Source organism: Hippoglossus stenolepis, chromosome 18, assembly GCF_022539355.2.
Source record: "Hippoglossus stenolepis isolate QCI-W04-F060 chromosome 18, HSTE1.2, whole genome shotgun sequence".
Lineage (NCBI taxonomy): Eukaryota > Metazoa > Chordata > Actinopteri > Pleuronectiformes > Pleuronectidae > Hippoglossus > Hippoglossus stenolepis.
The window spans coordinates 16,217,349-16,241,839 of NC_061500.1; the positions used below are offsets into that span (position 1 = coordinate 16,217,349).

Sequence of the window (24,491 nt, forward strand, 5' to 3'; positions counted from 1 at the left end):
CCGACACCTAGAAGCATCAGGTTGATCGACCTCAGAGCTGAGCTAAATTCCATTAGATAACGTGCTGACAGCCCATTTAAAATCTTGAAAACAAACAATAAAATCTTAATGCAGCTAATATCCTTTAATCATTGAAAGTTCTCTTCTCTTTCTCTTCTGTGATAGAATACTGAATCTCGAGATGCATCCCAGGCTGTAGGAGTTTGTGATGTGACTACCAGAGGCTGGATATAACAAAGTACATTTACTTTGTAAAAGTACTTAAGTACATTTTTCATGCATCTTTAATTTACATAAGTAGATTTATTTTTGGGTTCTTTTCAATTTCACTACTCTAAATATATCAGCAAATATAAAATGTCTGTACTTTCTAACCCTCTATTAACTACAAGTAATTAATAGGGGGAATAGGTCCCCTGATCCAATCAGAGCAGGAAGGTAACATTAGACCCCGCCTCCTTTAATGAGAGAAAGACTTGGCCATAATAGATTGTTGCTTTAGGGAATTAGGCTATACTCAGCAAGTGCTTTTCTTTTTAACAGTGCATGTGTATATTTATATTTACTTACTTTTATTCAAGAAAGTTAATGTGGTACTTTTACTTGAGTTAATTTTTGTCTCTTTATTTGTCCTTTCATGTAAGGAAAGATGTTTAGTGCTTCTGCCACCACTGGTGATTTCTTCAAAACAATAATTGGCAGATACATTGATAGCTCTAAAATTGAGAATGCATAGGCATAAAAAATTATATTTTCTCAAACTTAAAAAAAACCAAACATTTTCCGAAAACCAATGTCAGAAATATCCTAATATTACCTACATTTTTTATCCTATACTGTGACCATGATGTAAAAAAATAAAATAGAATAAATAAATAAAAGCTGTGGGGTGCGCTGTGCATCTTTAAGCTTTCAAAAAGCAATTGTGATTGGGCCCTAAAAGTCGAGTCATCCCCGCACAGAGTCGCTGCTGCTCACAACAGGTAAGCAGCCACACATCAGGAGAGACGGCACGAGCGACAAGCCGACACAGCCAGAGCCTCAAAATAAGATGGGGAGAGCAAATATTGGTTCTACACCAACCCAACACGAGGCATAAACAAAGAAAATCTATCTTTGCTCCGTGTTGTAGTTTTTGTCTTCCAGCCTCGGGTGTAAATGCTAGAGATCTTTGGAGGAGAATAACACAAGCATGTATGTATGTACGCGTCGGTATGTACGTGCACTATCGTGTTTAGATCCTCTGTATCTTGGGGATACAGGATCGGGGGCTGTGGGTGTGAGTCCTGAGTGAGTGGTGCTTATCGGTCACACAGCACACAGAGGAGGGAAATGCAAAGCTTACAGGCTGGCTCCAGCCTGATCGATTCCTGCTTCAAGCTCACAGGGGAAATTAATTGTCGTATGAAGCACAAACAAAAGCCAACAAAAAAAGAACAAATGAACAAATAACCACGTCTGACTGATGGAGAGCTGAAGTGAATTGGCTCTTGGTAGCTCCATCCAATTTCTCTTTGTTCACTCGCAACTCTACATCTTGAATGAAGGCACAAGTGGAGCAGGGTTGTGTTTTTGTGGGAAAACTATCAGCACTACCACTACTAAAAGTGTTTAATTAAGAAAGAAAACAAATTACTCTTGCAAAAAGTTTGTCCTTTTTTGGCTCCAGAGCCTTTGAACGAAAAGATGTGTGTGTATTAGTGTGTGTGTGTGTGTGTGTGTGTGTGTGTGAGCCCACACTAAAAGCAGAAGGGCAAACTATTCACCAAACACTGCAGAGGAGCACGGAGATTTAGTGAAACTGCAACTGAGAATGTTTCTCAGTTATATGTCCTCACGTACTTGTCACATGGAAATCAACGCGGAAACACGTTTAATTAGCAGAGAGCAAATTAAATCACACAAAGAAAGGGCAGAGGAGCAACCTCGGAGCATCTGTTGTCTTTGTAATTAAAAGTCCCTCATTGTCTCCAAGTCATCAAGCATCTCCCAATGGCAATGTTAGTGAACAGGCAAATCTTCAGTGGAGCACGAAAACACAGCAGCAGCTCTTCACCAGCAACGCTGACCAATCACTTTGTGTTCCTACATATATAGAACTCCTTGGGAAATATGTACATTTTAGCCTCATTAGTGGTTGTTTCTCTCATATTCTGCAGGGATCTGACTACAGAGCTGCAGGATCCAGGCGACAACTATTATTTATTATTATTTTTTATTAAATTAACTGTTGCTGCTTTCATTAATAACAGCTTTACATCTATAATTATCAATCTTACCATTTTCATTATAACAACCAGTCAGACAGAGCTTAATTATGATGGTTATACAACTGTTCCCGGTCTCTCTCCTCTCAGTGTGGTTGGTAATACTGGTGTGTTGTTCTGACCAGCATGTTGGCCCAGACTGAAATATCTCAAAAACTATGACATGAATTTACAATTATTTTCATACAGACATTCATGGTTCCCAGATGATACATCCTACAGATTCTACCTCTGAGTTATTCCTCAAAGAGGTTGATATTTTGAAGATTTGAACAAAATGTAACAATAACTCAACAAATACCTGCATAAACATTGACAACCAGCTGCACTTTGTGTTTAGCGCTAATCGCATATATTTTTAGGCTAACATTTTAAGCTAGGATAGTGACAATGGTAAATGTTACCAACTAAATATCGGCACAAGCATTTTAGCATGCTGGTGTTAGCGTGTAGCACAAAGCAATGCTGTGCCAATTTACAGGCCTTAGACTGTATTTTAAGAAGTGAAGCCAAACAATCTTGATCTCCCCCTGGTGGCTGGCTGCAGTATATGTCACAAACCGCACCGTCTCCATGTTAGTGGATAGTGACATGGCCCAAACTATTAAGTCAAAGTACACATCAAATAAATATTTCTCAAAGATGGTAACTGTCATTTCAGGCAGTTCGCATTGATGTATTTTCAAGCGTTAATTTTTCTGGTAAAGTTTGGTTTAAATGTTTTATTTGATGCTATGACAACAGGGTGGAACCTCATGATTGACAGCTGAGACTGACTCACGCTTGCTCAAGCTTGTGTCTCAGTTGGACGTCAATACCGCAGCTCCACTCCACGGTCACCACTCTGGATCCAAAAGCACAAGATGGCAGTGCTCGTAGTTTCATTTTCGTACAACAGGAGGAGGTGCAGACTTGTCGTTCGTCTATGTACAGTCTCTGCTACAACCTCACAGATGTACTAACATGGCTGTAGGCGCTTAGGTTGTTTTTTTGCTGTGGAACTTCCTAGGTGTGGCTTTATGGGTAGGGTGAATAAAGTGGGAATTGAGTTTATTTTTACCCCTCATTGCACATTACTTATGGGACAGTAAGTTTAATCGGATCGGAACCTGAGGCTGCTGCAGGGGGACTCAAACCTCAATATTCAGGGTGCCAGTACTTCCAGGGGGATTGTATTTCTCAGAATTAAAAAACTTATTTTTGTGCTTTTTATCCTTTTGCATAGATTAGTATGTTTCCCCTTGTGTTGAAAGGTTCAAAGAAAAGAAAATAAATGTTTCTGAAGATTTAACAAGACAAAACCTTATTTGGAAGCAACTAAGTAACATTTTCTTCAAGTCATTCCTGGTTCTTTACCATTTCTTTCTACTTTTTCCCTCTTCGCTCGTACCTGAAAAGCGTGGGGCGTGTCGTCCACACAGTAAACCCTGAGGGTGAAGCCCAGACTGTTGCTCGTATCCAGACTGCCAAACACAGCCAGCCTCAGCCGCTTGGCCACCTCCTGGTTCAGCGGCTCCCCCACCAGGGCGTAGCGGCCTGGATGCTCCAACAACACGTGGCACCTCTGGGCCTCCAGCAGACAGTAGCAGGATGTGCTCTCCTCGTCCACGGACATCACTTCCTTTGGAGGGAGGGACACATCCGGGGAGAACAGAGTTATCACCAATAGTAGTTGATTTAAGGGTTGAGTGTGAGAGCAGTTCAATAGTGGAACACTGTGCTGCTGATGATTGTTGATTCATGATATTCACAATTCAATTGGAGTCAAGACTCTGCATTGAGAAGGACAAACAGGGTTAAATATAAAGCCTATTCAGACTGTGATGTGTGAATATGGCTTCTCTTTCCAAATATGATTAATCCCACAACACAAATTTTAATTATATCTATTATTAAATGTGGTAAAACAGACAAAAATACAAATCTAAATGGCTACAGTTAGTAACAAGCCATGAAAGCCATGGATCCAGGATTTGAAATTTTAAGTGACTCATTTTCTTACGGATGCTGTGAAGACACTTCATAGTTCTTCATAGGGAAGTTTCTGCAGACCCAGCGTGGATCATGGACAGAACTGAATAGAACGAGGGCCCAATGAATCACCACCTCACTGAACAGATGGTGATACAGTAAGACTGACAAAATGAATTAGCAGGGTGCAGTTGGGTCCAGTGGCCAATTGCTCATCAGCTTGTGCTCCCTAAATCACCATTGAAACAAAACTGTGACCCACAGGTCCCCGCTGCATATGGCCTGGTTGAATGAATATAAAGCAACGCAGTTTAATTTAGTGGCCCACAGCTTCGTAAACCTGCCCCATTAGTGCAGCAGCAGACAGGAAGGATCTCCATGACATAGCTCATCCTCGCCAGGCAGCCACAGTGAAATGATGGAGTCGAACTCTCGCAGTACAAAAGTGCAAGCTTTAATGGAAATGGCACTGAGAGGCAGACGGAGCCAAAAGAAGAGGGGAGTGAGTAGGGAAGAGAGGAAGGCAGAGGGGGAGAGAGACCTCCATCTTCCACTAAATCACTAATTCCAGAGATTGGGGTTTGAGTTACCATCCTTCCTGAGATAAAGGGCTCATTATTTCACAGTGACAGAGACGGGTCACGCCGTTGCATTTTCATGGAGTACATCTCTTTTTTAAGAGTCTGTCTGTATCCCTCTGCCTTTCTCCTTCTCCTCCGCTGACTCTCTCTGATATTCTCTCCTTTCCGGTGTCATATAGCCCCCATCAGTGATGGCTCTTTTGATAGCTCCCCTTTGTGCAGCATGTCTGCTGGCAAATTACATCTGTGCAAATGTCACACAGAGAGGAAGGGCCTGGCTCGAAGAGAGCCACTGGCCTCCCAAGGTCAGGCACACATCGTGGCGCCAGGGTCAGTCTGCCTTGAAGTGGTCCCCAACACTTTTTGATGAGGTTACTCTAACATTAAAGGAGCATCCTAGATATGTTTTCTCTGTCCAGATCGAAAAGGAAAAAGGAGAGAGGGGGTTTGGGTTGAAGTGAGATGTCTGAACAAGTCCTCTGTGAGAGTGAAGTAGCTTTACAGGGCACAGTTGAAGGACTTTTCAAAAGTGTTATTTTACTAAAAGAAATAGATGTGAAAAATCACAAACCTCACTGCAGTAAACACAGATCTATGACACATTTAGATGAATAGCCCTAAATCGTTTAAAGGTCCCATATTGCAGAGACTCGGTGTCTATGCAGGATTTACTGAGTAAGAGCGGTAACGTTAGATTTCCCTGCGAGCAGCCTCACTCATCTGCTGCATCGAAGTTGTGTGCCATCTTTAAATACCCAGACTATGATGTTGATGATGTATTAAATTGTAAATGTTTCAGATATGTGTTTGCTATTATACCAAAAACAAAATGAAACAGGCATACAGTAATCATTTAAGTGTATATGTGAACGTGTTTTCTTGTTGTGTAAATTTAGCTTTTTATGTTCCACATTTTAACAATTTAAAATACAATCATAATTAAAGTGGAAAATAAATGAATCTCTCAGTGACTAATGGCCGTCATTTGCATTTGCTCTGACATTACTTTTGGATGTACGACAGCACGAGGTTGCGCTTGAAAGGCTGAATTTTTATGCAGGATGATGAATCTGAGCTGGCAACCCTGAAATCGGCTCCGTCTTCGCATGACTTCACTGCAGGATGACATTTTTCATTGAAATAAGTCGTCGCAGGTTATCAGATCATATTGATATTCCTGGTGCTGGTGAAAGTTGTGCATTTCCACTTGTGTTAACATTCTGCACGGACGTTAACACAAAATTTGCACAGCAGCTGAAGTTTAAGAGAAAACACTCACCTCCCACTTGTTGTCCTGCATTTGTCTCTTCAGCCGAATGGTCCAATTATCAGCAGCAACCTCCCCACAATGGGCTATGGTCATGGCTATGGGACAGGACAGGTCGAGGCCTGGTGGTCCGTACGTGACTGCAGGGCTCAAAAAGATCTCGGGCCCGTCCTCGAACAGAGTACTGCACACAGAGGGAAATCACATATTAACAACAAATATTATCACAAATGTCACGATAACACAAACACGTCCGTTTTATTTCTCATTAAAATCTTTGTAGGAACACGAGAATAAGACTCTCACGACTAATTAATCACTGCCTAATCAAACGTTCAGATAGCAGAGTGTGACCCCTGCCTTTGAACTAAGTAAACTCAAATCCTTGGACACTCATAATGAATCAACCCCTGACTAGCTGACACACACTCACAGATAGAGGAAGATTAAAGCACCAAGACTAATGGACAGTGGGGCTGGGGAGGACAGGCTTTAGCACACAGCGTGTAAGCTTTGTGGGTCGATGGAGCTTATGAAGCCTGCTCCGGCCGGCCCGGTGACAGATTAGCTCGGCCAAGCTGCTCTTGGCCAGGGGCCTAATTTTGGCGGGGGAGCCGTGAAGACTGAGAGCAATCGATGGGACCACCATCAGTCACGAATCTGGCCCGGCTGGACACCTCACATCCACGGGACAAGATATAGCTGCTGTTGTCACTGGAGCAGCATGGATATATCTCAGCATCATTAATACAGCTGCAGTGGAGAGCAACCCTGAGACACGGGCACTGATGTGTCATGAATGTGTGCATGCACCCACACGTATGTAGGAATTTAAAGGAAAACAGAGAGAGAATGAATTAGACGGTGCAGGTATAACTTCAAACGGATACATTTCTTATGTTGACACATACTCTGAACCATTTTGACTCCATACAAGTCAACAGCCATGTCCAAAAATCCATGCAAATTAAAAAGCAGGTTTAATTTGTAGTTTGCTCACACTGGAAAAGTGGGAAATTAAGAACTCACAACAACGTCAGCATGCATAATAAATATGCTTGGATTTTGAGTGTGAGGATGATGTGCACTATTGCACTACAGATACAACAGTGACAACTTCAGTAGAATTTTAATGTGGTAGATGCCCGACCTACCATCATTTGTGGTATTATAAAATGCAAGAGAACAAGGATTTTGTAAAAACAATATACTATTAGGGTTGCAACTTATGCTGTGCTCTACTGAGTAACAAAGTTATTTGTTCAATAAGTTGTTTAATTTGTCTGTTTGACAGTGAATATTTACCATCACTGTTTCCAGACGCTAAAGGTGAAATCTACATGTCTTGTTTTGTCCAACCACAAGAACAAAACCCAAAGATATTGAGAAAATAGAGAGAAACAACAAATTAGCTTGGAGTGAAACAATTGATTATGAAAATAGTTGCCGGAATATTTTAAAACTTCAATGGCACCCAGAGAGTACACACCTCAACCAAGGCCCAACAGTCCCCTTATGAAACCACCTTTAAATTCACTAGATCAGGATTTTTATTTGGATCTGCACCAAATTGCACACACTCATAACTATCAGCTTTTTTATCAAGACCCCCAATTATTCTCTACGAAATCAAAGAAAATGTAAGGAAATAATTGTGAAAGAGAAACAAATTTCCTGGATCCCAAACTAAATTTAATGGATTGTGCCCCAGCACGCCACAAAGGTTCATGGGAATTGGCTGAGTAGTTTTTGCATAATCCTGATAACGGACAAATAAACAAAAACAAAGAAATGCAAACTGGGTGAAGGTAATTAGTATGTTCTGTGCAGCTTTCAATTGGGACAGGTTGTGGTAATTAAAGTTGGGGTACTTCCCTTATTTTATTCCAGTAAAGGTCGAAAAAATATAAACAACAACACTGGAGAAGTACTTTATATCTCTATTCTAATCTATTCTCTTCTATTCTACATGCATGGCAGTTGTTTGAATTAGACAGAGTTGGGGGTTGAAGGGGGGCTTTCCCATGCAGCGCACTGTGTGGTTGAGGCTGTTTTGTCAGTTTCTGGTGTCGACTGGTGTGCTTGTCTTTATTCTTCATTATGCTGCTACCAATCAACACCAAAAAATTAAAAGAGGTTATGATCCGCTGTCTAAAAAGGAAATCACACTGTGCCCCTGCAGCTGCACTTCTGTGCTAATCAGCCCCAGGCTCAGAGGAAACCAAGGTTACCTGCTGCTCAGACTATGCTAATTAGCCACATTGCCCATGAGCAAAGCTTAAAGATGGTTATTTAGCATCTCTGACTGTGCTTGTGAGAACAAAGAAACATGACTCCAGGATGGTGATTAAAGACTAGGTGGTAGACGGGGGGGATATTAGTTAACGCGGCCTCATATGTGCTCTGCAAAAACAGGCTTTTTTCACTTTTTCACTTTCAAGCGTGGATCTTATTTGCTCATGCAACAATAAAAAAAATTCCATTTTCATCAGTGTTTTACAGTCTGTCTCTCAAGCTCTCACAGCAGTGTTGAGTAAATTGGTACAGAACTATAAGCTTTCGAGGAGGAACATTTCATATTTTTTTGTTAAAAGGGCCAGTTCCCTATATCACAAATAAACAAGAGCAAAACTAAACAAACTAGTGGTACCAAGACATGCATATCACCAGTGAATGGAATTTCACAGCAATGAAATACAGTCACTGTTAGCCTGGATATAATCCAAAGAACACAAATCAAACATTGCTGCACTAGACAGTACTTTCTACTGAAGAAATAGCACCAATGAAAACTGATCAAAACCCCTAGTACTAAATTATTAATTGATTATACTCAGACTAACCATACTTTGTGTAAGTATCTTATGCTAGGCAGGTAGCCAATAAAAAGGGACTTCACCTGAGGACATTTCTGATTTCACACACTTGGTTTTATATATGCAGAGGTACCCCCCCCCGGACTTGTAAACAGACTTTGAAGTGTAAAATAATGTGAGCTCACCTTTTTCCATATTCCACTCAATATAACCAGTGGAAGGCTTCAGTGAAATACATACATGTGTATAGGCATACATAATATTCTGTCATTTTGGTTTTCAACTTAAAGCTGCTCTTTTGCTAAATCCTCCGCCCTACATGAATATCAATTCAGCATGTGCTTTTGTTTTGGAAGGACTGAACTCCCGTATGATTTTTACAGCTTGTTGAACTGTCTCTTAGTGGCCAAAAGTTAAGACAGACTTGAAAGTAAATTCAAGGGGAACTTTAAAAGTATCTGAAGAAGGTAGACTTGGTCAACTCAGGTAAAACCAAGTAATAGTAGGTGCCTCCTTGAAAAGAAGACCCAAAAGTTGCCTGCTGAGCACCTTCACTCAACCTTGTGTGAGTCGCATCATTTCAGGCGAATTTGTTACACACTACATCTCTGTCCTTGGACTACCCACTGTCCCCCACTGAGCTTGGAGAGATCACACACAACAATCTTGTAAAGCCCGGAGGATGGACGAAAGCCCTTGTGAACACCTGAAACTGAGCCAGAGCCGATCGATTCCTATTCTTCGAAGAGGAAAGCAACGTCTTATGTAGATGGCCGAGGTTTGAATGGGAAGAAAGGATCCAATTTCTCCTCTGGACTCGGCGGCTGTCGGAAGATAGGCTTTGACTGACAGCTCAGTGGTGCACGGCTCCTGCAGCTTCTTAAACGACAGCCAGAGAAGTAAACAGCATCAGGCTTATCAGAGCAAAGCAGGAGCCTGCAGGGCAGCAGCTTGGCTGAAATGAGGATACTCTGGGCAGGGGAGTGTACAACCAGCCCGCTTAACTGAGCTGCAACCTATATGCGACCTTTGACCTGTAGCTTCACCCAGATGACCATGGCACCTAATGGAGTTGACATGACAGATGAATTTCACAAGGCACTAAATGTCCTTTTTGATTCTCTCCTGGACGATGAGATTGAATTTCATCAAGAGGTAGTTAGCCGTGATAGCGAACATTTTTTAAATAGCACATTTCATTTAAGTTGGAGGCTTCCCTGACAAGGTTATGAGCTCCCCTGAAAGCCTGTAGGGGGAGCTCTGAAACAACCTCCATGTCTCAGGAAGTCCCTGAGATAAATTATAATTGTTTTAAAAAAAAAAATCACCAGTGTGTGTTTTTCTCTCAATAAAATATCAGTTTTGAACATCTATCTTATTTGACTCTAATTTACACAACACTGTGTGTATTCCTACTGTAATCATCCATGCGTGGTGCTGCTGCCCTCAAATGTTTGCATATTGTGTGTAGGTGGCACAGACAGATAAGTCGGCTGCTTTTCGTGGTTTGTTTTCACAGGAAAGTGACACCGTGGAGAGAGGGACACACATACGCAATGTCCTACTATTGACAGCAGTGCCACACACTTCCATGTGTGCATTTGTGTGTCATAGTTCTGCCAACAGAAAATAGGGCTCTCCTGAAAGCCTAGAATAATAATCAAGAGTAGCGGCCGACAAGTAAAACTCAAGACACGTGACTTAAAACCATTAAAACAGTAAGAAAACAATACAATTTAAGTAAAGCAAAATTTGATTAAAAGCTCACAAATGAAAATAAGAAATGAGTTGAATCCAAGAAAAGGAATTAAAATAGTAATGATGATTACAAGCAGCAAACCAGACTAATGAGAGATGCTGCTAGAAAGACATGTTGTAAGTTTAGTTTAACAGGACCATCGCACTGGAGCTCTGCAGGTTTTTGTGGAGACCTGGGGAGTAACCAGACAGTGTTGTTAGGGATATACCTTGGTAGCAAGGTTTCACACAGACATGCTGACACACTGATACTGTCGACCATGAATCACTAACATGTCCAAAAATTGATTTCTTGATGTGCGATAGCTTTTGAGACTCTGCTGCAAAAAAGGAGTCAGAGGTGTTAAGACTCCTTTTCAAACTGTTCTTATCTATTCCATTTTCTCCTTGAGTAACAGCTCTGTGAAAATCTTGATTGCTAAGAAAGGAATAGATTCCTGCTGGCGGGCAACAGTCACCCAGCAGACTGCACCACATCCCATCAAACCCTAACCCAAATCAGAATCACCCATCATCAGGAGTTGACAAAGCTCACAATTTCCCCTCTCTAACCAGTCACGATGGAGGGAGATATTGTCAGTTATGTCTAGAAACACAAAACAGGCCACCAGAGTCATGGAGTGCATCTTGCTCTGCTGAGACGGTTGCTTAAGGCAATAATGCTATCTGTCTGCAGCTGCCGATGTGTTTGTGACACATGTCCTCCCCTGTAGTCTCTGCAAGATGAGCACGAGCCCCATGCTGGGCGGGAATATGTCTGCATCTGTATTCGTGTATACCTACATGTATCTGCGTACTCTGCATATGAGAGGCGCATGTTCGGCAGGGAGAGGAGGAGAAGATGTGGCAGGTAGGGGGATGAGAGCGGGTTTGAAGATTGAAAGAGAGCAGTGTCAGAAGCAGACTCTATGAGAATCTCTCACCTGCTGTCCTCCTGGTTGATGAACATGTACATTTCCCAGGTAGTGTCTTCTGCGATCCCCCCATGAGGCACCAGCAGACTGATGCCTGCAGAGAAGGAGGTATGCAAAAACGGATCAACACACAGCCAGAGATTCACACATAACCCAAACACACACACACATCTGCTTGGCTGCCAGATCTCTTTACTGAGGGTGACAGCCAGAGAGGTGATGGCCCCAGAAAAAAGGTGATGGAAGCAAGTCCCAAAGGCCTTGTGAATCAATGCTGCCAACAGTCTCTTTGTCACAACACACAAACACACAGGCGCACACATACGCAAAATATTCTACTGTATGATGAACAATTACTGTCAATCTACGCTGCAGTAGATAAAGCCCCTCAAGGGACAGGATGATGAATGTAGGCCACGGGACAGCAGCAGCTGAATAATGTGGTAGACTGAGCATCACAGGTTTACTTTACATAACCTGCTAATGTTTACTTCATATTATACAGTAGGGTTTTAAAATGTTAAAACGATGCTTAAAATTAATTCATCTTGTCAAACGCTCCCAATTATGTATCACGTGCGGTTAGAAACACTTTCCATGCTCTGCAGATCGGGTCTGTCAGGACCCATCGGTCGGTGAGAAAATGCCAATGCTGTCTAACTTCAGTAAATAATCATGTTACTCGGGCAATCGATGGCATTTTCACATTTTCGCTGCAGACCAACCCTGACAAGGTCAAACAACTTCAAAATGCAATAACAGATGCTCTGTGTCGTCTCTGCTGCGGTTTTAAAGCTTTTACTTTTTCACGGAAGTGATTTCAGCGCTCGCGCAGGTACATATTGAATGAACATTGCCCCTGCAGCAGGCCCACCTGTGTTCGGAACCACCAGCCGGCCTCCAGTGTGGCCAAACACTGCTGTAGCTTTGTGGAGAGGCCTGCTGGGAGTCAGAGACACTTGCGGAGTGAAGAGGTTTTTGCTCCTCCTGCCCAGCGTCGTCCCCACTGCAACTCCTCTGTAGTCTGGAGCCAGGCCCCGTGGAAATGTCTGAGGGTGGGACATGACGTGGTACTCTGCCCTCTCTGCCACCCCTGGAGATACAGTGAGACAGCTGTGACTCACAGGTAAACAAACTCAAATCATGGACTTGAGAACAGAGAAAAAATACAAGAATATGGCTCAACTGTAAACTCATTAACAGAAAGAAGAGATGTGAAAAATACAGGTTGAAAATACAAAACTAAGCATTTTCTTAATGCACTTACCACTATGGCAGTACCATAGACTGTATATACAGTAATATATATATATATGGGTGACACAACAGCTCCCCAAAGGTGAAGCTAAAGCCTCTCTCTCGCCACTTGAGTGCTGGATGCAGCTATAAACCCTGCCTTCTCCATGTTAGTGGATGGGACATGGAACAAACTAAAAGGTCAAAATACACATTCAATATATTGTCCTCAAATATGGTTCCTGCTCTTATCACACTGATGCATGGTTTTAATTAGTTATTTGATGCTATGAAAGCAGGGTTATATGTCTCGAAGAAAATAAGTCTTGATTTGTAAAGCTTGTGTATCAGTGAGACCTTGATACCACAGCTCCATCCAGCAGTCTTACCCATCATATTTTAGCTTAATTTCTGGATAGTGGGAGGAGGTGGAAGTGTGTCATTCATTTTTGTTTACAGTCTGTGTGCAATACAAATAAAATGCTGTTTCTCTCTTTAAAATGTTCCTACATGGACCATCAACTGGTGAGGATGCTAACTGTGCTTGAGCCTCAGTCTTTTACGGAGCCTGGGAAGGGACATACAGATACAAAAAAAGTTGACTTAATGACACTGTCCACACAGTCCACGTTCATGTCGCAAAACTTTTGCGAGATCTTGATGTTTTTCCTTTTGCAACCATGACTTTCTTTTTCTCTATGTCCCCTCCCAGACACCGTAGTGTTTTAACATGATATCAAGGCTACTTTTTACAGAACTGCCATTTTCCAACGAGTTGGCAGGAAACACTAGAAAGTCTGCCAGAGCATTTTTAACCAATTCATTAGGCTGACAGCGTCTTACTGTGCTGTCAGCAACAGTCTACAAAAATGGAAGGTCACTATCTCAAAGTAAGAAGTCTTCTTTTTGTCTGTCTCTGAATTAAATGATCCATTGTTTCCAAAATGACCATAAATGGACGAGTTGTAAATCTGCCACTGTTGTCGCTGCAAAGTGAACATGGCACAGTAAAGAGCTTGACAGATGAAGCAACAGTAACCAAGCGGGATGTGGCTTAACAAATGGTCAATTTGTGATGCCCTCCAAGGTCATGACTGTTATTTTCCTTTGTATGAGCGCTTTCTTAGAGACTGCCTCGGGAGGAAAACAGGTTAAATCCAAAAGGCTTATCCCTCTGACTGCAACTGCAGAGCTGTACACATCTCTGTAAGTCCATAAGTAGCTGACGACCACAGAGACAGGCTTTCATAACAGTTTTATTTTCTGACCTTTGACCTTGAGATCTGGTAACGGGTCGAGGAGCGAGCGCTCGGCCATCAGCTCCTTGTCAATGGAGTCCTGGAAACACATGGGGCTGGTGTAGGTGCGCGACACTGTCAGGTCAGGTTGCAGGGAAGAATTAATCAGCAGGGGGTTTGCTGGAAAACACACAGAGGAAGAGCATATTGTCAATTAGACGTCTTTAAGAAACAATTACATTTCTGGATCGTGACAATTTAAACTAAACTGTCACTAATGACAGCAATTAAAAATTGAAAGCGTATTTCATGACAATTAGTCTTTATCCACCTGCTTTAATTGCCTCACCATGGAAACAAGGATGGCATACCTTACTGTACCAATGTCACATTTAAAACTAAGTGACAGAATGGCTAATGAGAATGGCTGGAGTGATATTCTTCAACTTCATGTCACACTGGCTTCAAAAGGTCATTGAATTTCAGCATGTATTTATGATACATATGATATGAATATTTACGGTTTTCTTCACATCCACATATCCAGCTTCAGGGGTATGCGTGTTGCTGTAGCTATAGCCGGGAGGTTTAGCACTTTTAGTCCCTCTATCAAGGAGAACAGGGACAAAGATTAAAGCTTCCTCTACCTCCTGCTGTGTTATCAAAATGAACTTTATTATGCCCTGCTGAGAGCTGTTGCTGTGGCGACCCGTGACGCCAGCCTTGTCACAAATATGCCTCAATCTGTTGAGCAAACCCCACCACGCTTCCAAGCTGTGATGTTACGGTGTCTGGAGAAAAAGAAGGGACCGCGACTGCTCCATTTGGGTGGAAAAGAAATGAAAACAGTAATAAATTAAATTTTTTCATTGTGGCATCATGAATCATTAATTGAATGTTGTATGTATTGTGGGATAAAACCCAATCCGCAAAGTGACACACTGCCCTGAGGAGGTTCTATTTCCCGTTTTGCTTTACAACACTAGTAAAGACGGCCCCAGTAATAACAGATGAGTTAAATTGTGAATTTGTTTATAATGGAAACTGTTTGTTACCATATATCTTTTCAGTGCATGTTTATTGCTTTTGAGCAAACTGATGTTTGCAATAGAGCGATAAATACACACTGTGCTTCCCAGATGAAGCCTTATACTGTATGTTATTGGACAGTTAGCACAATACAACAAGCACAGACAGCATCTCCAGAAGGCAAACAAATTGAAAAATTTAAACCAGTCAGTCTGGCCCCTAAAGCATTTTAATAATTGATGCAGCTATATCACTATACGTATGTTTAATTCATATATATACATAAATAAATACAAGTACAAATCTGCATGTTCTGGAGTTTAAAGGCTACACCGTGATATTAATAATAGTTGCAATAAAAGTGCAATAAAAGCAGAACCACATCTTGTATATTGTGGCGTCCTGCTCCATCCATGCTCCTATATGTGCAGGTGGCAACAGGCTCGAGTATGTGAGTGTGTTTTTGTATAAAAGAATCTGAATGTAGGTTGTGAGCTAAAATCAAATTATACTCGACATCCTTGTACACCACCTGCCACAATGTCATAATGGCATCCCACCTTCTACCATGTAAATGTGCTTTGTCTATTGAATATCAAGCATCAAACTAATGAAACAGCATGATTGCACTTTCAGTCCTAAAGCAATTTCAAAAGATTTAAATAATCAACATAAACTCATGTTGTGAAATCCTGTTGCTGCCTGTTTTAATGCTATCAAACTGTATTGTATTGTTGCTGCAGCTTCTGTGTTTTAATGTTATGGTTTATAATGAGCTTATAGCTAACTCTGGTACTGCTAAGGACCTGTGCAGTAAAATAAACTCTCATCAGTTTTGATACAATGTTCACATCATACAAGTTAATAAATATATCAATCATTTCAGTGAACATGCTTGTTATTTTCTGTATTCTTATGGAAAATCACAATCATTTTTATTGGTAACAGGATGTTTTTGTGTTTGTGCCTATTGGGTCTTTTTTTATACGCCAAATTAACCCATTTGTGCAGAGGTGAGTGTGGTGCAGCAGCTGAGGCTGTATTCATGCAAATTAGGTGGTGCAATTTTGGCCCTCGTTTTCAATTGCTCTTTAACAAACCTCTTGTTGCAAAGTCAAGTGCAGAACATTTCATATAAACGGCTCTAGATGGTGAAGGTGCAAAAACAGACATCCTCAGAAATCGGTACAATTTCACCTTAGATTTCAAATATTGACTTGACAAATGTTGTCAATATTGACTTGACAAATGTTTCAAAACATATGTAAGTGGGGCGATGCAAGAGTCCGTGTTGAATCACAGGTGATATTACAGAAATACCCGTGGTTGCTATGCTGTCACATAGCTGCAGAAACGATAATTGCATTTCAACTCCACTTTCTAATTTATTGGGTGTGCGGAGTGTAATTATGGACGCGTTAAACAGCATGCATTTCATAATCAATTAATTAAATCATCCAAAATGACAGCAGACTCCAGCAAATTAACGTCACAACTTGCTTTTCTACACGCCACACTGGTACACTAATCTGCATACTCTCAATAAAAACAGGAAAATGGAAGATGTCCTCCCTCAGGATGTGTCCTCCATCGGATTATTGGGAGCTGGCATTATAAATGATTGGCGTCTGATTTTGGAATCAAAGCTTCCATAATTGTCATTTTTCACTATAGGACAAAACTTTTGTTTCTGAAGGATTGGATGCAGTCCTCATCTGAACTCTGTTTTTTCAACTATTTTGTGCAATAAACTTATATTTATAGAGTTTCGAGAGCAATTTATACTTCACACTTAGTGTTGCTTTTAATGTCATTTTCTTTTGTCCCTTCTCTTATGTTACGATCCAGTTTGGAAATAGAAGTTTGTGTAGTATACAGTATAGTTTTGGATTTGGTATAGTTTTGGATATAGTATGGGAAGCCTATGTTCAGAATGAGATGTGACATTTTCTGATTTGTATGACAAGTCGTGAGCTCACCTTGGCGAGAGGTCTTAAAGCTGAAGGACTGAAAGCCCCCGGTGAGGGCGGATGAGTCGATGACGTCCACACCGTACTCGCTCTGGCTTCTTCGATAAAGCGTGACAGCGACGATCAGCAGCACCACCGTCACCACGCCCGCTGCCAGGCCCGAATACAAGGCCACATCACTGCTGTTCTCCACACCTAGGAGAATCAAAAGTGAGTGAGAGAGAAGCACATTTTCACTGACTTTTTGTCTCTAGCTTTCCAGCTCTGCTTAATAAGGAGGCATTTCCTGCCCAAAATAAAATCTGTGTCGCTGCGGAAACACAGCTGAGGTAAAGTCGTGAGAGTCTTTTATAGGAGGGGAGTCTGTTTTAAAGTTTTGTATCTTTGTTTCAAACTTTTGTTTAGCGCCTTTTTATTTTCTGTTCCATATCTGGCCTGCCTCCTGATACACAGCTTCATTGTTCCATCCTCCAGTGTTAAAGCAACTAATGAGGAACCTCGGAAGGAAGGCGATATAATCAACCCAGCACCTGACTGTCATTTCAAACACACTGCTTGGCGCTGGTGTTGGAGGCGCTCTGTGTTCCACTGGGATAATGTGACAAAACCAATTCATTAAATTAGCTCATTGGCGATGATTATGCACTATCTGGTCCCGCCAGTGCTGCCGCGTCCGACTCCACACAGAAAAAGAATGAGTGGGAAATAAAGAGGCTGCTAGCTTGTTCTTGAAAGATAATGAGATCTGTGCTGAAACAGGACATGCTGAGAAATCCTCTAAGTAACCTGAAGATCAAATTAGGAGAAATTGCCATAATATGCAAAGCGGCATTAACAGCTACAGTAGAGGGTTAATTGAGGAAGTTTTGGCTGCCTGGCTGGATTCTTTTTGCCCATTTCTGACAAACCAAAAAACACAACTGTGTTAAAGGACAAGTAAGGAGAAACATGCGCCTGTGGCTTGTAGGTAGAAAAATGATTTTTCACTGCACAAACTATGCAGCAGTAATCAACACATAAATGGCCCATTAGCCTACACAGCAATTATGCAAAAGAGATGAATATATAGTGGTAAACCACAGGCTGCTTGGCTTGAAATGCTGTACTGGATATATGACATATAAGGATATTAATAGAAATGTGATGTGCACTGGCACAGAAGTAAAACCGAGGTAATGATGGTGAAGATTATCATAACAAAACGTGTTATTTTTCTTAAGTTAATCTTAAAGAAAAGTGGTTTTTGAGCAGTAAACAAAATTATATGATTGTTTTATGATGAGATACAGTGATGCTTCAATATTGCATTCATTATCAAATTAAACCTAGTGTTTCAAAACCTTGCAGGAGCAATGCTAACCCCTAGAGTCAACCATACATATATATATATGAAATAGTAAATCAAAGGTGGGTGGCCCCCTACCACCAGCGACCACTGGAGAGCTGGCCTCATGTTCAAATCGATGCTGAAATTAAACCCCTAAACCTCCACAGCCACTGATCCTCCATATCAGCAGATATCTCGCACACACACACACACACACACACACACACACACCACACACACACGCACACACGCAACTCACTCATTCACTCACTCACACACAACACAAATGAAATTGATGCTTTTAATAGAAATTCATGTTTTTTATTATCCTGCTAAAATACATTCCAGCAATTAACTGAAATATTACCTGTATTTTCCACTCATTATTCATGCATGATGAATGTTACCTGGGGGACATCTACAACTACAGCTTGTCTATTTTAAGTCCGGGCAAATTCACAATGAGTCACGTAGAGAGTCATTTTTCCAGGACAACACCTGTCACAGCGATTTGTTCCTCTAACACCACAGCTACTTGCTAAGCATTATAATCATTATAATTAAAAAGTATTGTTTATTCTAAGGGTAACATTATTAGGATGATTCCAGGGATGAGCTGCCAGTTCACTGAGGCTGCTGTCACACTTAGTGTGCCAGGTTTAGCGTGTCAGGCCTATAAATGAAAATATTGAACTGGCTCTACCCTCATCAGACATGGACTTTATGTTAAGCCCTGTTAACACCTGTCTTGATAGATCTGATCACTGGTAGACCGGCCTAAGTATGTGTGTTCACACCTGGCAATAAAGTGCGTCCTTAAAGGGATAGTTCATGCAAAACTGAAAATTCACACATTATCTACTCACCCTATGGCGATGGGGGGGTGGGTGAAGTGTTTGAGTCCACAAAACACTTCTGGAGTCTCAGGGGTAAACTTTGTTAGAGCAGAATCCAATGCAATTGAAATCAATGGTGAGTCCTTCTTCAGACGTAATAAAACAACAGAAAAAGCATAACATGCCTCCATATTGCTCCTGTGGTGTCATCCATGTGTCTGTAAGCCCCAACATTTATATTCAACTCCAAACGAGGTCATATACAGCACGTTTTAACCCTGAATGTCCTCTGATGTCTTCCAACGAGGTGCATTCAGCTCTGGTGGACTTTTAGACTTAAAACACGGTTGAAATGTTTTTCCTGTTGTTTTATTATGTCTGAAGATAGGTCACTAATCAGCTACACTGAAACTCCAAAAGTGTTTTGTGGACTCAAATACTTCAGCCCCCCCCTAAAGTTACTAGTTACTAAAGTGACAAACCTATAATATCCTAATAACATCTATGCTAATGCAGGAGAATCATTTTGACCATGCGTGATGTCACATAAGAATTCTTCCAGGCTGTGCCGCCGATGGTAAAGTTGTTAAAACGACAGAAGATAAGAAATGGAAGCTGAAGAGAAACTCACCTTGTGGCTTTGCATCATGTAGCAACTTCCCATCTGCAAAGACAGAAATATCAAAACTTAACAGTTTCTCCATGACCATTTTCAATACTACATGCATTTGCTTATCAAATTATGTCTATATTCATGTCTGTACGTACTGTGTGTTATGTGTTTGGAGGGGAATGAAGATGAATGAGGCTGCTGGTAATGAGTGTGATCATAATGGCCATCATGATCTAGCCCACACTGGCAGAAATTATGAACAGTAAATCTATTCATAGTCATGCACAAGGGGACTGACATTAATGATCCTAAACAACGTTTTTCTAATTGTTAACCGTGGAGCGAGGTGGTGATGTTACCCACTCTGTGTGCAGAGGCCTCCAGTGCAGTTGTCTGTCGCCAGCGCTACCCCGTCACACAGCCGGCCTCCGTGTTTGGGCTCCGGGGCCGTACACTCTCTGCTGCGCTGCCTTTCACAGCTTGAACTACACATTGACCACTCACTCCACTCTCCCCAGCTGCCATCGACTGAGGGATCAGACAAAAAACAAACGTTTATGAATGGAATGAATTTTTTTGCTTTTCTTCTCAAATTACTTTAGAATGTATGTCTCATTTACCCATTTACCCCCACACACACACACACACACACACACACACACACACACACACACACACACACACACACACACACACACACACACACACACACACACACACACACACACACACACACACACACACACACACACACACGGCGCAGCATCAGGAGCAGTTAGGGGATGAAGTCCTTGACACACTTACTGGAGGAGAGCTCTGGACTAAGCGTGACGAAACACATTCAAACAAAAGAATAAAGTTGCAGAAAAATAAACAATATTTCCCTAATGACAAAAACGTCACTTTTATAAAAAAATATGGAAAATATCAAACATAAGATGATTCATCCAATACGTATGTGAAACTGTGGAGAACACTGTGAAGGTAAGCTCTGCACTATTAGATTTACAAAAAAAATTCCTTCCTCTGGTAGCCAAAATATTGTGCCGCCCTGCTGACTTAGCGACATAAAGAACAGCCTGCTTCTGCCATACTCCATCAAGTCTCCTTTCCACCTCCTAATGCTCTCAAAGTTCCCTTCTTCCTGCTAATCTCAACGCAAATGCACTCTGTTTATTTTCTAACTCAGATGCAGAAAAAGAATCCTTCAGAAAAGGGCTGTTGGCGAAGAGGAGATAATGTTTGCACGGGTGCACTGCCTTCCCCTGATTACTTTTTTTTCTAAAGCCCGATGAGCATTCTTCTTTGTACGGGTGTGGTGGTTGAAATCATAAATTTGGTCTCATGTCGAAAAATAAAACACTTGGGCAGAGCAGATTACACAGCTGCTCTGATAACTGGAACTGCTGCTCGGCTTTTCCTCTCCAAACCTGTTTGTTTCTCTCTCTGTTGTTTTCACCCTTCTCTCCATTTCCAATACATTTTCTCTTGATTGGCTGTTTTTTATAGTCTACTGAATTAGGCATCAGATACAAATCACTATCACAGTGGAATCATGTGATTCATAATGGTAAAATGGTATTGGATCAAAGGAGACTACAGTAAACTATAAACTCTAAAAAAAACTGGTTCTTCACAAGTGCTCTGAAGCACTTTGAGTGCTCTGGGGAACCTTTTCTCGCTAAAGAACCTTTTTTTTTTTTGCTGTTTATTGTTCTTTGGGGAACTGAATTCAAGAGAAGAGTTCTACAAAACACGTGTAACTCCACTTTTGGTGCTTTGAAGAACCTTTTCATGTTAAATCACTATTTTGGAGAGAAGAAGAATGTAACGTTGCCATTTTGTCTGTTTCCCGCCCTCTGGTCTGGAGCTGGAGATCTACAGTCACGGTAAATTCAGTCAACAGATTTTAAAGTTAAAGTTAAAGTTATGTGGGAGAACAGCAAATGCATATTGTATTGTATTGTATTGAACCCAATTAGGTTCTTTAAAGAACTTGTTGAAAAATGGTCTTTCAAATAGCAGGAATAATTCAACATTCACAATAAATAAAACAGGAAAACCACATTTCTAAGATCTGTAGTCTCAAGTTTCAACATTAAAATACCATCTGAATCAGCTTCTCCAAAGAGGAGAAATATTTTTCTTATGGCAAAAAGTGCATATATTTGAGAGGTGTGTGTGTGTGTGTGTGTGTGTGTGTGTGTGTGTGTGTGTGTGTGTGTGTGTATGTGTGTATGTGTCAGTCATAGGCCATATATGGGGACACATGCCTAACTAACCAGTTAAATGGGGGTGAGTTTTTCAATTTGGGACAAAATTCAGTTAAGTTGTCATGGTTAGATATAGGTAATGGTAAGTCTACAGGAAATGAATGCAAGTCTATTTAATGTCTCCAAACGTGTGGTAAACACGTGTTTGGAAATAATGTTGCCTTTGATGTCTGTAAATTAAAATATGTATTAAGGTTATTTCTTTATACAACAAGAAGAGCACCTTAAATATTAAAGCTAAGACCTTTGAACTGAACAGAGAATTGCCCTAACCCTAACCCCTAGATACAGTAGATGGCGGTAATGCCAATTGATGTTTGTCGATGAACTGAAGGAAATAGTGAAACACAACATTTGCAAATCACATTTCTGTAGGGAGACAAGGACACTTAAAAACTGAAGATGAGTGACAAATCTCCAGTACCATACGGACTGAGAAGTTCTGTGGAATGTTTGAACAGGGCGGCACTCCTAGCAAAACAGGAAGACATCCAGACATTTCTCTCTGGACAAGTGGAGGAAATGCTTGAATTCAGCAATGATGACTCTGCAGACCCCATAGAAGTGGCCTTTCGCTTTGAGGAGCAGTGGGGTATGTCAGCATGTAATTTTGATTTCAACAGGTAGAAGTGTCTAACTTTAAATATGCAGTAAACTACCCAATAAAAATGTACATTCATTTATTACTTTTGACAATTGGTTACTGAATAGTTTATATATTTTTTAGTTCATATATTTACTTCATTCTTCATATACAGCAGTCGGCAGTTTGGGATGATTATTGTTAAGTTGTTACTTTATATCTGTATGACTCACGAATATACATCATCGTTTCTCAGTCGGTCGATGTGGTTGTCTTAGTTAAGTGGTTTAAATGAGATAATAATATCTATCTATGTATCGCTCATGTCCACAGTTTTAAAATTTTTTTTATTGATTTGTCTAATTTAACAAAAGTATTGATTGAACTATTTCTTATTTGATTTAATATATTTTAAAATTTTGTTTGCAGAGAAAAAACATTTTCGGGAGATGTGTAACAAGAGTCCAAGTGCTCCAGAGGAAACACTGATACCTGTGCCCCACCATCCCTCTACACCGCCGGCGCTCCCCACTCAATCATCTACAGGCAAGAAGAACAAGAAGCCACCTGCCTACCCAATACAAATATACATTCATTTATTACTTTGGACAATTGGTTACTGAATAGTTTATATATCTTTTAGTTCATATATTTACTTCATTCTTCATATACAGTAGTCAGCAGTTTGGGATGATTATTGTTAAGTTGTTACTTTATAGCTGTATAACTCACGAATATACATCATCTTTTCTCAGTCGGTCGATGTGGTTGTCTTAGTTAAGTTGTTTAAATGAGATAATAATATCTATCTTTGTATCACTAATGTCCAGTTTTAAATTTTTTATTTAATGTATTTTAAATTTTTGTTTGCAGAGAAAAAACATTTTTGGGAGATGTGTAACAAGAGTTCAAGTGCTCCAGAGGAAACACTGATACCTGTGCCCCACCATCCCTCTACACCGCCGGCGCTCCCCACCCAATCATCTACAGGCAAGAAGAACAAGAAGCCACCTGCCTCCTTCAAACCAAAACTGAGGAAAAGAAAACCCGCAGCAAAGAAAGTAAGATGTGCCAGTGAAACGAAGAAACTACCTTGGTCATCTGTAGGGCCAACAAAAAGAGGATACAAACCGAAAGAAGGGTATGTTTTCGATCCACAAGTGCAGCCTCTGAGAAGAACCAGGCAGGGATCTCAGACTGAAAAGACTCGTAAAGACACTGGGAACTTGTTTGGTGGCAGACCGAGGGCCACGGACAGCAGAGCCGACTTGGAGCAAATGGACACAGATAGCAAGCGTTTCTCATGTACGTCTTATCAGTCGTGCTTGTGCACTAAGTGCCCTTGCGGTCAACATGGACATAATATCAATGTCCGGACATACTGTTTTGGCAACAACTTTCAATCTCAAACTGCCCAGTTTTTGAGAAAAGGCACTGAACCTTTTTTGGTGTCTGAGCAGGTATCAGGCAGCAGCGGCTCTGCTGGCAGTCCTTGTAGCTGCCTTAGCTCTCAGGACTCGCATATGAAAAGTATCATGTCACATTCAGTGACAAATAGTTCAGCATCTCCTCAGGACTGAAGGGGAGCAGCATGTCTGCCAATCCCACAGAAAAATATTTCAACAAGCAGATTTTGGTCACACCTAGGGCTGTAACGATACGGGGACATTAGAGAACATGTTGGACTCGACTTCACATGAAATTACGCAAACAAAAATTACCAAAGAATAGGAAAGAGGTGTGTGTGTGTGGCTAGTATCAATCAATCAAATCTTATTTGTATATCCCATATTCACAAATCACAATTTGTCT

At 41.0% G+C, this 24,491-nt stretch overlaps 1 protein-coding gene across 1 annotated transcript in view; it reads right to left on the reverse strand.

The window, feature by feature from the left end:
- LOC118098059 (netrin receptor UNC5D) overlaps positions 1–24,491 on the reverse strand; it is a 186,023-nt gene that overhangs the window by 11,120 nt on the left and 150,412 nt on the right. Inside the window, exons 7-14 of the mRNA XM_035141476.2 lie at positions 20,187–20,351; positions 19,842–19,874; positions 17,057–17,242; positions 14,079–14,228; positions 12,449–12,667; positions 11,584–11,668; positions 6,099–6,270; positions 3,658–3,888 (exon numbers count right to left, since the gene is read on the reverse strand). Coding sequence (XP_034997367.2) covers positions 3,658–3,888; positions 6,099–6,270; positions 11,584–11,668; positions 12,449–12,667; positions 14,079–14,228; positions 17,057–17,242; positions 19,842–19,874; positions 20,187–20,351 — 1,241 coding nt within the window. The remainder of the gene's footprint in view (positions 1–3,657; positions 3,889–6,098; positions 6,271–11,583; positions 11,669–12,448; positions 12,668–14,078; positions 14,229–17,056; positions 17,243–19,841; positions 19,875–20,186; positions 20,352–24,491) is intronic.